We start from the raw sequence: 15,836 nt of genomic DNA, 5'->3' as shown, positions 1-15,836 counted from the left end.
GAAAAATTAAAAAGTTAAAAGAATAGTGATTATTAGAAAAAAAGTATAACAGATTACAATCAAGCACGCATTTTTAGGAGCATGAAAAAAATTATAAAATTCTCTATTAAGAGGCATTTTTAAACTTCAGTATGAAAATTTTCAAGTACTGAAGGCCGGGAGTGGTGGCTCACGCCTGTAATCCCAGCACTTTGAGAGGCTGAGGCAGGTGGATCACAAGGTCAGGAGTTTAAGACCAGCCTGGCCAAGATGGTGAAACCCCATCTCTACTAAAAAGACAAAAAAATTAGCCAGGCGTGGTGGCAGGTGCCTGTAATCCCAGCTACTCAGGAGTCTGAGTCAGGAGAATTGCCTGAACCCAGGAGGTGGAGGATGCAGTGAGCTGAGATTGCACCACTGCACTCCAGCCTGGGAGACAGAGCGAGACTCCGTCTCAAACAAAAAAAAAGGAAATTTTCAAGTATTGAAAATAGAGAAAATAGTATAATGAACCCAATACAACCATCAACCAGCTTCAGTAATCATCAACAGATCACTAATCTGCTTCATGTATACTCTTATTAGCTTAACAATTTTAAATACTGGAGTAGACACCTTAAGTGCCAATATTTCATTATGTTCTACTTAAAAAACTGTCACTCATTTTCTTTCTGTCTCACTTAACAGGGTCTTATTAATCTCTAACTAAGGGTCTTAAGAGGTAGGTACTCAATATACATTCGCCATCAGTGACAATGTAAACAAAACATAGCACTCCTTACTCCATATTCATAATGCCATAAAAATCAAGACAGAAAAAAAACAATAGTTTACCTGAACTTCCATGAACTTCCTCATCATCCACATCATTCTTTCCAGATATTAAATAATTATTATTGAGCCTGGAAGGTCCACTTAAGAAAAAAAGGAAACCACAAAATTAATGCTTTTATAATACATATATCTAATGTATTTGCCTTAATGATCATTTGTCTCCTAAAACTGCCTTTCTTATAAAACCAATAGTGATGTTACAAGTCATCAAAAATATATAGTCATCCCTCAGTATTTGTGGGGGATTGGTTCCAGGATCCACTGTGGATACCAAAATCCAAGGATGCTCAAGTCCCTTATATACAATGGTGCAGTATTTGCATGTGACTTTCACATATCCTCCTGTATACTTTAAATCATATCTAGGTTACTGATAATACCTAATACAATGTAAATGCTATGTAAATAGTTGTTATACTGTATTTTTATTTGTATTATTTTAAATGTCATATTGTTACTTTTTATTGTTTTATATTTTATTTTCTGAATATTTTCAATCCATGGGGGTTGAATCAGTGGATGCAGAACCCACAGATATGGAGGGCTGACTGTACTTGCTGCATTAAACAAAGACTACAATTTCATCCCATAACTGACAGCTGAGCAACATAAGTACTGAATTTATGACTTATAGATCAGAGTAACAGACTTAGTAAATTCAAATGATAACATCCTGTGGTGAAAATCAAATTATAAAAAAAGAAAGAAATCATCATATTTTAATTAAAAAAATATATAGCCAAAAACCAATGGAATTTAAAATGTGGTCCAGAAATTGTCAGAGATGATTCAGCCTCTCCTAGTCCTAGATCTCTTTCTACCTATTATGAACCCAGGATAAGCCTAGTCATAACCTCACAAATAGTAAAAAAATCTTAGCCATCCCTTAAAAGTCTGAGAATTTGCTAAAATTTACCCTTTATTCATTTTTTAAAAGGTTATATGACATCAGATATAATTAAGAGTAGGTAATTCAATTTGATCACTAAATGTGGTCATTTTAACATTATATGTCCAAATTCTTTAATACACCACCTTTCAATAGGTGGAGCCTAATTCCACCTCTCCCTGAATGTAGTGTGGACTCAATAAGTTGTTTCTAATGAACAGAATAAAGTAGAAATGACGGTGTACAATGTCAAAGACTAAGTCATTAAAAGACACTGTGATATCCATCATAGTCACACCTTCTCTTGGAGCATTTGCTTTGTGGGAAGCCAGTTGCCATATTCAGCAGCTGAGAGGGCCACACAGTTAAGAAACTAAGGTCTACTGGAAACAGCCAGAACGGAACTGGGGTCTCCAGCCAACAGCGATGTGAGACATTTTATAGGTGGATTCTCCAGTTCCAGACAAGACTTTAAAGGGCTAAAACCAGAAAGATATCTTGACTGCTACCTCCTGAGAATATCCGAGCCAAAACTAGCTAGCTAAGCCTCCCAGATTGCTGACCCATAGAAACTATGAAACAATAAGTGTTTTTAAGCCTTTAACAAAATTAAAATAAAGTTCTTGGGTAATCTGTTATACGGCAATGGGTAACTAATATATACAACTATTATCCTTACAATACACGCATACCTTTCCTCTAAAACTGAAGTCTTATGCTCTCCAGAATCCAAGTTTGACTCTGTTGGTATATTACATGTATATCCACTGGTCTGAGGCTTTAGGGGAACATTCTGTGCAGTCATAATATTATCTTCATTCTTTGAGCTTCTTGTAGATCTATAAAAATGATAAATGTATGAGTGTTTATACTTCTTCAAAATAAAATTTTCTTCCAGAAACGATACACAGGTGGGTACAAAGACAATATAATATTGGCTATAACGAATATCAGATCACCCTGTTCAGGTTCTGAGACTTGCAACTAGCTAAGGAAGGAAACTGGTTTCTAGGACCTACCAAGAGTTCCAATTTGAAAAATTCTGATGAGACAAATGGAGAAGACACCTGCCAAGGAAGGTGGTGAAAGGGACATAAGGAGACCTTATCTATAAGCAGCTTGATATATATTACAGTTAATCTATCATGGTTTACTGGAGAATCCATAAACAACTAAAACTGGCTTCTTTGATATCCCTAGTCAGCCTACTGAGGGGCAATAGGGTCCTCAGAGGGACTGAGCTCATCTCTTTGGTAGTTAGTTTACTCCAAATATATGCAAACAAGATACACTCTTCCTAGTGACTGTATAATTCTTCAGGTTCTAGTATCCTCCTGGGTCCTACCATTAAAGTCAAAAGAAATAAAAGTGATTACAAGAGAATACTAGGAACAACTGTATGCCAACAAATTAAATAACCTAGATGAAATGGACAAACTCCTAGAAAGACACAAATTATCAAAATTGATTCAAGAGGAAACAGTCTCAAAATACCATGAATCAGTAATCAAAAACAAACTACCCATATAGAAAAGCTCAGGCACAGGTGGCTTCACTGCTTTTACCAAACATTCAAAGAAGAATTACGACAAATTATTCACAAACCGTTTCAAAAAATAGAGAGATAATACTTCCCAACTCATTGTATAAAGCCAGTATTACCCTGATACCAAAACTAAACAAAGACAACAGAAGCAAAGCAAGCTACCGATCAGAACCCCTCAACAAAATACTAGCAAATTCCAGCAACACAATAAAATAAAAGAGAGAGAAAAGCAGAGAATGGCCTGAAAAAGTGAAACAGAATGGGTATGGGATTTCTTTATGCACTATAACGATATACGCTAATATATTTTAGGACACACTGTCATTTATTTCAGTATATCCTCAGCACCTTACTGCTTCCAACACAAAGTATGTATTACCTCAATAGGTTGTTGGAACTAATAAGAATTCATTAAAAGCATCTAGCAAATATTTGGCACATAGTATGAACTCAAAAAATGTTAACTATTATCATCCTAAGAAGAAAAGTATTAAGCTATATTCCTAACTATTGAAATCACATTAATCTCACTTAAAAGGAAACAATTTGAACTATACACTTAAAAAAGATTAAGACAGTAAATTTTATGTTATGTGTTTTTTGTCTGTTTGTTTTTTGAATCTCTACTTTGGGAGCCCAAGGCAGGAGAATCACTTCACACCAGGCGTTCAAGACAAGCCTAGGCAACAAAGCAAGACCTCATTTCTCCAACAAATTAAAAAATTAGCCAGGTGTGGTGGTCCACACCTGTAGTCCTAGCTACTCAGGAAGCTAAGGCAGGAGGATTATCTGACCCAGAAGTTTGAGGTTACAGTGGGCTATGATCATGCCACTGCACTCCAGCCTGGGAAACAGAGGAAGACTCTGTCTCTTAAAAAAAAAAAAAAAAAAAAGTTTAACTCTTGGACGACAATAATATCTTATTAAATGTAACAGTCATAATTCCAGATGCTATGTACTATTCCCTATTTTAATATGAGGAAACAAGTGCAGAGTACTACTTTGCCTGTGTGTCACCCAGCTAATGGTAGAGACTGGATATAATACCAGGTATGTCAGAGTGCAGAGCTCTTCATGCTAATTACTGCCTGTCCATAAATGACTAAATAGCACAAATTATTAAATGCTGAACAACAAAAGTAACTATATTGTACACATAACAGACATTACCTAGAACAATCAAGATTTTTCTTCTTAGCCAAGTCTGCCTCATCACTTTCCAATGGCTCACTCAGCGAACATCTGGAAATTTCATCATGACCAACGATACCTCCAGAACCTTCAGCATTTAAAAACTTCTGTACTCTTTGGTTGCCTTTAGTTGCTGTCTTCTGCCTTTTAAGTGGAATAGTTTTTTTCCTAATATTCTTAGATGACTGATTTGTTTTCTTAGTAGATTTTTGGCTACTATTGTGATACATTGGTAATTCATTTCTTACTGAAGAATTGCTATAAACAGGACCTGAAGGATTCAATGATAACCTAAAGTTAGTAAGTTTGTCCAGATGATTTGGCTCACTGAAATACCAACAGCATTTATATTTGCATATAAACATATACACATACACACACACACACACACACACACACACACACACATATCTCAGGCTAAATTTATTTCCAAATTAAATTCTTTAAACCATGTAGCTCTTCAGTTTATAGACATATGAAACAGGCCCTTCAAATCTGTCACAGGCTTCAAGAAACACTCTCTGGCTCTGCCCACTGCCCTTCTGGCCATCCTTAATATCTGATATTCCCCAAGGTGACAGCTTCAGCTTTTCACTCCATATACTTTCATTGACGGACTTATCTACCCAGAGCTTTAATTACTATCTATATGCTGACACCTATAATATCCATCTACTGCTCTCCCCTAAATCTGCCTCTCTTGCTTTATTTCCTATCTTGATGAAAAATACAACTACCTATTCTATCCAGATATCTAAATCAGAAATTTGAGTCATGCAAGACTACTACTCCTATCCACAATCACGCCCTAAATCCCATCAATTCTACTTTATTAATGCCTTTCAAATCTTTCAAGCTCTCCCTCCTGTCATTAGTAGAAGTCCTCATTATTTCATATCTGGATTATTAAAACAGTCTCTTTACTAATCTCCCCCTCCCTAGCCTTGTTTTTCTTCAATCCATTCCCTACACTGCTGCAAGAATCACCTTTGGCAAACAAAAACTGGATCATTACAACTCTGCTTAATTAAAGTATTTTAGTTATTATCTATAGCTTCAGGATGAAGTCCAAATACTTCAACATCAATTCATATCTACATCTAGATTTGCTTATTTCATAAACCACAATTCCCAAAACCCCCCTCCAAACAAACAAACCAAAAAAAGCCATCAGTAATGAACAATCTACAGTTTCTCTAAAGCACTGGTTGTCCAAAGGCAGTCTCTAGACCAGCAAGATCAGCATTATCTGGGAATTTGAAATGTAAATTATCATGCCTCACCTCAGACCCCAGTGAATCAAAGACTTTGCAGAGCAGGGCCCAGTAACCTGTGCCTTAATAGGCCCCCCAGACAATTCTAAAGCACACTAAATTAAAGAAAGAAAAGATCAAGCTCTCTGCTCCAGATCTCTGCACAAGCTACTTCTACTTAAAACATTCCATAACTTCCTCCTTACTCCACTCAATCACTTAGCTAACTCCTAGTTCATCCTTCAGGAAGCTTTCCCTAATTTCCAAGTCTTAGGTAGCTTGCTATCACACATACGACTGTTTACTTATCTCTACTTCTCTCCTCCAGCAGACTAACAACTCCTTGACCTCAAGTAATTGATTGGTATTTTATCTATGTATATTCCCAATGCCTAATGACAGGGGCAGGACTATGGTGAAGCAAGAGTAGCCTCAGCTGGAAAATTCAAGAAGGTACTCATTTTCAGGTCTGTGCAAGTACAGAGCCCGAACTGATACAATCCTGTGACTGACTGCCTTAAATTTTTCACCCTAGTGTCTCATTGTCTTACCCTAGTCCTGGTCCTACTTTACCTCATTCCTGACCCATGGCAAGTACTCCATATACATTTCTTCATATATATGGAAGGGCAACAGTGTCACACGTACGACGGGCAGGCTGGGGGCAGGTCAAGTTGTTCTTCTTAACTTCAGACTTCAGTTTCTTCTTCCATCAGATGAGAGTTTAGACTATATGATATATAAAGATTCCTCCACTTTTTCGACTCCCAGCTTGATCAAAAATCCAACATCTATTTCAGGACTCTTAAGTAAGTGTTTTTTGATAGTTTCAGAGATCTAGCACATTTATCCAAGTTCTGTAAGAATTTATTTACCCATCTGTTTATGTACTCATCTGCCACATAGTACTTTGCATTTCAGGCAACCTGGGGCAGAAAAGTGAGTTCCCCAAAGCAGTAACAGTACTATTTAACACTTCAATACTAACATATGCCACCTACTATGCTAATTGCATTTAAGCCTTATAAAAACTCAATGAGGTAATCATGTTACAGAATGAGAAACTAAACAAAGCAATCTACTCAAAGTGGAAGAGTGATACTTTGAACTCAGATCTCACTCCAAAATCCAAAGGCTGCAACAAAATAAATACTTGCTGCTATCCATCAAGAATCTCAATGATTTAATAATTCATAGCAATAAGGCCTCACATATACAATGCCATAGTTGTACTAATCATTCACTTATTAATCTAAATGCCCCAAAGTCAATAGTATTTGTGTATGTGAATGCTACCTTATGATCCACCAATCTTTTCAGGATCACTTTCTTTAAAAAGGGACAATTCTCCCAAAACAATAAATGTTTCATATTGTGCAGAAAAAAGTTAGCAAAGCAGGTCTGAGTATACTACCCTTAAAAGGGCCTGCTTTCAAAGTTAGCCCTGTAAACTTAAATTTCAGGATTGTTCCCGTCATTTCCTAATTGGCAAACGTGGTGTTGTGGGCCTAAACTGCTTATGCAAAAAATATGGTTTAGGCAAATATTGCCTTCCTTCAGGGAGTCTGGAATTGTAGTACTTGCTAGATAGAGAGTACCTATGTGACCACCCCCAGGAAAGATCTTGGGCACTAAGTCTCTAGTGAGCTTCCCTGATAGACATTTTGCCGATTTGTCACAACTCATTGCTAGAGGAATTAAGCAGCTCCTGTGGGAATCCACTGGGAAAGGACTCTTTAAGCTTCTGCTGATTTCCTCCAGACTTAAGCCATGCACTTTTTTTCTACTGAATTTGCACTGCATCCTTTCACTGTAATGAATCACAGCCATGAGTACAACTATATGCCCAGTCCTCCTAGCAAATTACCAAATCTAAGGGTAGTCTTGGGAACCACCAACACAAGTAATTTACTTTTTTATGTGTAATAAACTATAATCTTTTAGATTATAAACTCCTTGGTGGCAGAACCTCATATTATCAATCTTTGTATCCCTCACAGCCAGGACATTAAAATAGCTGGATTATTTATATTGCCTTTCCCAACTAGAATGCAAGCTCCATGAGAGCAGGGATTTCTGGTTTGGGGTTTTGTTTTCCCACAGCTATTATCACTATTCCTAAAATACTGTATATATTAACGCTTCAAGGAATATCTTTACAATTGATTTAATATTCCTTTTGATGACCCAATTTAACTTGGTCCTCATGATATTCTCTATATAGAAATATAAAATCAAACATAATGCCCCTTACAGAATGATTTTGTCTATGAACAAACACAATTTAAATAAAAATACTTACTCTCCTCTGATTTTACCACCCACCAATCAGATGGACGCCTGGAAATTCTTCGACTTTTTGTGACAGTTGAAGTCACTTCTTCAGGTACAAGTTTGTTCTTGGACTCACTGGAAAAGCGCTTCTTTTTAGATTCTTCCTTATCTTTTCTAGTGCTACTTTTCTTGCTTCCTAAAATAAAGAAAACCATAAAACCAATTCACAATCTACTAAAAGAGTTTTCAGAAAACCACAAGATTATAAAAAAACCGTCAATTATAGGAACTTCTTAAATTTATCCTGTGGCCTTTTCATCTCCATTTTTAAGTCACATGTTCTCTTTCTGTCAATTATATGTGCTGCTGAAGCACTAACTTCCTATTAAATGCAAATTTTCACACTGCTTGATAACTCTTATATACTCCTCAGCCAAAAAAATAAGTATCTTCTGAAACTGAAAAAAAATATACAGTTCCTTCCTACAACGTCCTAAGTAAAAGTAGGCAATTACTGCTTTCCTGTTTTGAAATAATGATTTTTTTCAACCTAAGAAGAGGAGATTTAAAGTGTGATTAAATTATAAACTCTGAAATAGAGGCATTATCTTGGATCATCCAGGTTGACCCAATCTAATTATGTTTCTTTTAAAAGCTGTGGTCAGAGAGATGAGATGATGGAAGAAGAGGCAAGATAAATTCACAACATGAGAAGGCTGGTATTGCTAGTTTTGCAGATGGTGGAGGAGGACCATGAGTCAAGGAATATAGGTAGTTTCAAGAGGGTGGAAAAGGCAAAGAAACAGACTTTCTCCCAGAGCCACTAGAAAGAAAGAAAACCTCACCAATACCTTGATTTTATCCCAGTGAGACATCTGACCCACAGAACTGTAAGATAATCGATGTTTGTTGTTTTAAGCCAATAAGTGTGTAGTAACTTGTCATATGACAGCAATAGAAAATTAATACAACTGATATGGTAATTAATGAGAGCATTATATTCACTAACCAATCTAGATACAGAATATATATAAAAATTAGTGTGTAGAATATAGCAGGTACTCAGAAAATGTTTAATATTTACAATTATAGAGCGCATCTTTCAAGTATACTTCCTTCATATGCCTTTTCCTAAGAAATTATGGATAAATCAAAATTTTGTACCCTTCCTTTTAATCCTATGCATGTATGTATATTATCTATTGTTCTACAGAACCCACCAGAATGATCTTGTTAACAGTAGAAATAATGGGTTAGTAATTTTTGTGATTACAGTGCCTAATGCAGTGTATGGCATTCAACAACTGTTAGACACATGAGTGAATGACGGAAGAGAATGGACTTTTATCTCTATAAAAAATAGTCCCACGGTACCCTGGGATTTTTTTTAACATTTTTATTTTCTAAATAATTTATCATTCTGTCTTATTCATCTTCCAATACTAACTTGTTTACTAGCCTTTTCTTTTCACTTTGCCCTCTATATATACTGCCATCTCACAAGATAAACAAAAACTACATGAGTTAGAATTAAATTATATATAAAATAAAAAGATTCTAGAAAAGAACCTATAGGCTTTTCAGGCTCTTTGTTCATTTAGGTTTACTTTGCCTACTTGCCAAGGCTAAGTTAGGATATTAAAAAACATAAAATGGGTAGAATAATGCTCATGGTTATATTTAATATAAACACTTACCCACAGGTGGCATCTGTTTTTTGGAAACACAATCATTTCCCATCTCTTCACGCTCTTCCATATTTCTGTCTGAATTTCTTTGAAATTCGTCTTGGGTAATACGTGATGTATGTATGTTTTCATCTTTAGACTGTCCCACATCAAGCTGTTCTTCAGCTGGTTTAGCCATGAATTTTCTTCTCTGTTTTTGTTTTATAGTCCTTTTGCTTCTAGATGGTTTTTCTGCATTCTTGGAATACATTTCATATTTTGTAGATCTATAATTATTTACTGTTTCACCTATCAAAGCATAACTTGTATCCAGTACTGTTTTATCAGAGGGCTGAGATGTCTCTACTGGGTGAGGTTTATGGGAATGTTTGTCATTTGCCAAAGTCTTAGGTAATATATTATGATGCTTTTCTCTTGACTTTCTACCTTGAAGGAGTGCAGTGCTCTCAGCCGGGGATATTGTGCGTTGTTTCAGAGACCCTGCCTTTCTTGGTATTGTAATCCAAGATCTACTGGCAAAACTTTGATCCAACTCATCAATTATAAATTCATCCTCTATCAACTTCGTATCATCGGGAGGACACGAATGAGGTGGAGCAGTTGCCGCATGCCTAACAATGGGACTGAAACAGGGTGATACTTTTAACAGTTCAAAAAAATAAAGCTTTTATATTTGTTTAGTAAAGAAAATAATCTAGGAAATAAAATCTAAATGTCTTTTAAACTGTTTATATATCTCCTCAATTTTCCCTTAATCTTACAAATCTTTCCGTCCTTTCACATTTCTATGTCTGTTCACCCTTATTTATAATAGTAATGACATCACAAAAATTTAGAGCTAGAAATCTAGACATCAACAAATTTGATCCCACCCACCCACCCATTATACATACTAAAACTGAAGCCCAGAGAGATATAATTATAACTCAGATACATTGACTCACAGTCCAAAATGAATGCCACTATTATATATAATCTTATATTAAATTATGTATTTGTATATATAACTTTTGGGGTCTGAATTTCTTCACATTCAAAATAAGTCAACAAGATTATTTCTGAGAACACTCCAAGTCTAATATTTGAATGGACTACTACTAAATTATAAAAAGTTGAGGAGGCCGGATGTGGTGGCTCACGCCTATAATCCCAGCACTTTGGGAGGCTGAGGCAGGTGGATCACTTGAGGTCAGGAGTTCAAGACCAGCCTGGCCAACATGGTGAAACCCCGTCTCTACTAAAAATACAAAAATTAGCCAGGCATGATGGCGGGTGCCTGTAATCCCAGCTACTTGGGAGGCTGAGGCGGAAGAATCACTTGAACCCAGGAGGCAGAAGTTGCAGTAAGCCGAGATTGCACCACTGCACTCCAGCCTGGGTGACTGAGCAAAACTCCATCTCAGACAGAAAAAAAAAAAAAGAGAGAGAGAGAGATTGGGGACAATTTCTTCCTATCTTTTTTTACATCCCACAGTTCTTCATACATAGCAACACCAAATACACAGACGGTTGAATGAATGTAAAAATTACTAATATTACTATAGGACTGTAAATTGTAGACCTACAGAACTATAAAATAATAAATGTTGTTTTAAGCCGCTAAGTGTGTAGCAACTTATGACAGCATATGTGTAAAAATGCATTCCAAGTTTGGGTATTTCACATATATTTTCATATTATAATCATGGTATAGAAATAAATGGAGTGTATCTAGAAAGGTAGCATAAGCACAAAAGAAATCTAGTGCCACAGAAACAGGAAAAATAAAAGGCAAGTCTTATCACAAAGCATACAATGCTACAGAATGTTATTAAATAATGAAGTCAAACAATGTTTCCCAACTCTAGACCTTTCTCCATAGTCCTAGCCCAAACTTTATGTATTTTACTAAAAGGCAGAAAGCCTATATCATGAATATTATTGTTATTTCCCATGCCCAGTGTTGTAAAAGGCTAAAGAGTAAGACAATTTCAACTACAATCTTATGGCTTATAACATCAACATTAATTCTTAAATTTTCATAAAAGCATGTACATGTTAAGTACATACAAAGAGATTCATGCATTTAATGAGGTGTTGAATAAATTAAGACTAGTGCATTGAGATTACACAGTACCTCCTCCAATTAGTCAGGAAACTTTCCTAGAGAAGGGAGGAATTATTCCAAGGACAGTAATCTGATAGACTGACTAATTTTACATTTCCCTGATTGTTTTAATAGCTTTAAGCACACCACATATTGCAGTGAGATACACAAAATAAAAAACAAGGTAAACATCCAAACTCCAAAGCTGGCATACGCACTCGTTTCCACTTTTTCACTAGGATAAGAAGGCTTAGTTAGCTATGTTTAGCCATAACAGAAACAAAGACAGAATGCAAAAATTAGATTATGTTTTTCTCTTTTAATTAGAACATACACAAGGAATCAGAAATGAAAATGCCTTCTCTATTCCTCTAATCGCAAACTCCTGACAAATCTTATAATGTGAAATAGCAAATACTCTAAAAAATATACTCTCTAATGGTAGAGTTTCACAAACTTATATAATTAGAAAACTCTATAAAAACTAATAAAGAACAAAGTCAATACAAATACTACAATGAATGGATGTTAAACAGAAATGATATCCTTAGGAAACAATCTTGACACTATGAAAGTTTACAATAGGAAAGATGGCTTCTAATTAGCTACAAAAACCCTGAAACGCTTTGTAGCATTTAGGCTAGATCTTGGAGGATTTCTAAGATTTGGTCACAAGGAAACGCAAGAAAGACAATCAAAAGGAAGAGCATAAGTGGAAGCAATGATGCTAGAAAGCACTGGGAATAATGAATAGTTATATTTGACTACAACAATTAAACATAAGATGAACTTTACTCACTAGAGTATCAAAAAGAACATTAAAAAATAATTTCTCAGACATTATATAATTAGCCCACAAGTATAACGCATTTGTTTCAGATGGTGGTGACAATATCCATATGAAGTTTAAAATATACACATAAAAATAATTAATCAACTACAGGAAGCAGAGACTGAACAAAAGGGGAATTTCATTCATTCATTTAACATGTTTTTATAAAAACTTCCTTTTTATTTTTGAGACTGAGTCTCACTCTGTCACCTAGGCTAGAGTGCAGTGGCACCGTCTCGACTCACTGCAACCTCCACCTCCCAGGTTCAAGTGTTTCTCTTACCTCAGCCTCCCGAATAGCTGGGCTTACAGGCATGTGCCACCAAGCCCGACTAATTTTTGTATTTTTAGTAGAGATGGAGTTTCACCATGTTGGTCAGGCTGGTCTTGAACCTCTGATCTCAAGTGATCCACCAGCCTCGGCCTATCAAAGTGCTAGGATTACAGACATGAGCCACCGCGCCCAGCAATAAAAACTTCCTAGTATATTCACTAGCACTCTGATAACCTATGATAGTGACATAAGGGCAGCCTAACATAACGATTTCTAAATACTGCATTGTCGGCCGGGTGCGGTGGCTCATGCTTGTAATCCCAGCACTTTGGGAGGCCGAGGCAGATGGATCACCTGAGGTCAGGAGTTCGAGACCAGCCTGACCAACATGGGGATATCCCATCTCTACTAAAAATACAAATATTAGACAGGCGTGGTGGCAGGTGCCTGTGATCCCAGCTACTCGGGAGGCTGAGCAGGAGAATCTCTTGAACCCAGGAGGGAGAGGTTGCAATGAGCCGAGATTGCGTCACTGCACTCCAGCCTGGAAGACAGAGGGAGACCCTGTCTCAAAATAAATACATACATACATACATAAATACTGCATTGACTTCAGTCTTTGATATCACACAGACAAACCAGAAGGCAATGAAAACTGAATAAACTTGTTTTCTTTCAAGTCTAATTTAGTATCTATTAAAAAATGGCTTTGGGAGTGACTCACTGACTGGTAAAAAACCATCTCTCCTTACAGGTCAGAAAAAATTTCAATTAAAATTTTTGTTAATTAAATTACTTATTTCTAAGTTAAATAGCATTAGGAATCCTTATATATGGTTCATAGAATATAAAAGAAAAATGTCTCAAAGGGCAGTTTCTTAATAACTCACCTGGATTCACTTTTTCGTTTTACTGTTTCTAAAAACAATGTTGAAAAACTTTTTTTAGCTTGTCGTTGAATTTCATATTCTGAATCTCGTATTCTATTCTGAGATGATCCTGATGGTTTTCTTTCTTGTCCTTCTGATGTTTTATCCTCTTCATCTGATACTTTATTATCTATTTCTATTTTCTTTAACATAACTTTATCATCAAAGTTTAACCTAAAAGGTTAAAAGGAGGGTAAGCTGAATGCTCCCGTAACGTTTCTTGAGTTATAAGTCTTCCTGAACTCCTTTACAGAGACAATACAGACCAATTTAAAATTCTGTACTAGGCATTTATTTAAGACATAAATGCTGATTTGTGCATTCCAAATACATAAGATAAACTGCTCAGGAAAATTAACTTTTGTATTTATCACCAGAAAAACATGAAAGAGAAAATAATGGTTAAAGTATACATCAATGAAATGTATAGCTAGGCAATGGTTCTCAGGGCAATCTTAGAGCACTGTGACAGACCAAACTTTGAATATCAAAGTCTTAGAATATACTTAACTCCTTGGCTCCAGTAATCATACAATACTCTAAATAGAAATTACACTCATTACAGAGATCTCCAAATGCAAAAGACCTTGAATAATCCACTTTGTTTCCTAAAGGCCAAAGGTAAGGTCAAGAAAGAGAAACCAGCTGTCCACAAAGCATAGCATCCTCAATAATACTTATGCTCTGCTACCCTTGAAGTGACCTGATACATATCTACACTTGCAATTACAAAAAATATTGAGAAAATACAAATTGTTTCTCTTAGGAAGCAATCAAATATTATCAGAGAGAAAACACATTATTCCAGACTATAGAAAAGTTAACCTCTAAACTTCTCTGAAGTACACTTTAAGGCCTTCCTTAATTATTACAAACTGAATATATGCTAAATGTATACTTTCTCATAACATGTTAATATTCCTCCTTCCTTACTGTAAAATAATATAACAAGATTGAATTACCATTTTTTAATACAAAAAGTAAAATTTTTAAAGTGCGTTAACATTATTTAAATAAAATGTTACCTTTTTTTGGTTTTAACTGAAACCTCTGTACTTGAAGGCAGCATATTTACTGAATTTTCAAAAGTGTAAGTCTCTCTCTTTTGGGCACTAGATGGAATAACATTTTGTGATACAGATGTTTTTGCATCCAAAAGAACAAAAGGTGAGCCAACGGATAAGTAAAATTCTTCATCAGCTTCGCTGTGATGATCATTTATGTTTCTACTTGACATTTTTTTCGAGTCAGGTGTATTTTTGGAACTAACATCAGTTGCCAGAATTTTCTGATGAACTTCATGGGCCTGAACTAGAAGAAAATTATATAAAGATATTTGTCAATTAAAAGAATAATAAGAGAATCAAGCAGGCTTTTTAAAAATTCTGCAATAATTTAATCAGAAATAGTTTTCAGAAAACTCAAAGTCATTAAGATTAGAATCAAAGATCTATGATTAAAATAAGTAAGTACTTAAGATTCTTCTATCTTTGGGCTAAAAATTGGTGACCTAGGGCAGCTAGATGATATATTTACACATACACACATGGAATATAGATATAACAGATATAGAGAGATACAACATAAGCATGTGTGTATATATACATACACAATATATATGTATATGAACATTTATCTATAATGATAAAATTTAAAAGAATGTATCCATATTCTCTTAACCCTCACCCTTCAGAACGAGATGGCATTTCCCTGCTTCTCCCTCTAAATACAACTAACTTCCCTGGAAATTATCCATCAATCAACAACAGGACTCTGAAAGCTGGAAGAAAAAAAGGTAGACTAGCTAGGAAGCTCAAGACCAGAAACAGACAAGCCTTAGGTTTTCTGTCTGTCTCCCATATACCCCTGGACTGGTTGCTAGTATAACCTGTAACCACCAATAGGTGAAAGACAGGGTAGAGGCTGGGTGGAAATGCATTCTCTGAACAAGGTAAACCCAACGAAGACCTAATGAGGAAACTCAAGCCCCATTCAGCACTCTCAGCCATGGAGCACTCCTTACTACCTGCATTGGCAAAGCAACAAAGCCCTGGGCTGTGC

At 35.7% G+C, this 15,836-nt stretch overlaps 1 protein-coding gene across 7 annotated transcripts in view; it reads right to left on the bottom strand.

Annotated features, from left to right (window-relative positions):
• Positions 1-15,836, bottom strand: part of CENPC (centromere protein C) — a 115,248-nt gene that overhangs the window by 71,181 nt on the left and 28,231 nt on the right. For all 7 annotated transcript variants that reach the window (XR_010156585.1, XM_054683060.1, XM_054683059.1 and 4 more), the window contains 7 exons: positions 14,801-15,086; positions 13,737-13,949; positions 9,664-10,277; positions 7,995-8,162; positions 4,419-4,710; positions 2,395-2,541; positions 814-893 (listed from right to left, as the gene is read on the bottom strand). Coding sequence is in view for 6 of the 7 variants with exons in the window: in XM_054683060.1 (XP_054539035.1) it covers positions 814-893; positions 2,395-2,541; positions 4,419-4,710; positions 7,995-8,162; positions 9,664-10,277; positions 13,737-13,949; positions 14,801-15,086 (1,800 nt within the window). In the remaining variant the exon portion in view is untranslated. The remainder of the gene's footprint in view (positions 1-813; positions 894-2,394; positions 2,542-4,418; positions 4,711-7,994; positions 8,163-9,663; positions 10,278-13,736; positions 13,950-14,800; positions 15,087-15,836) is intronic.

This window comes from Pan troglodytes, chromosome 3, assembly GCF_028858775.2.
Source record: "Pan troglodytes isolate AG18354 chromosome 3, NHGRI_mPanTro3-v2.0_pri, whole genome shotgun sequence".
In the NCBI taxonomy this organism is placed as follows: domain Eukaryota; kingdom Metazoa; phylum Chordata; class Mammalia; order Primates; family Hominidae; genus Pan; species Pan troglodytes.
This window is presented reverse-complemented; position numbering and strand designations above follow the sequence as displayed.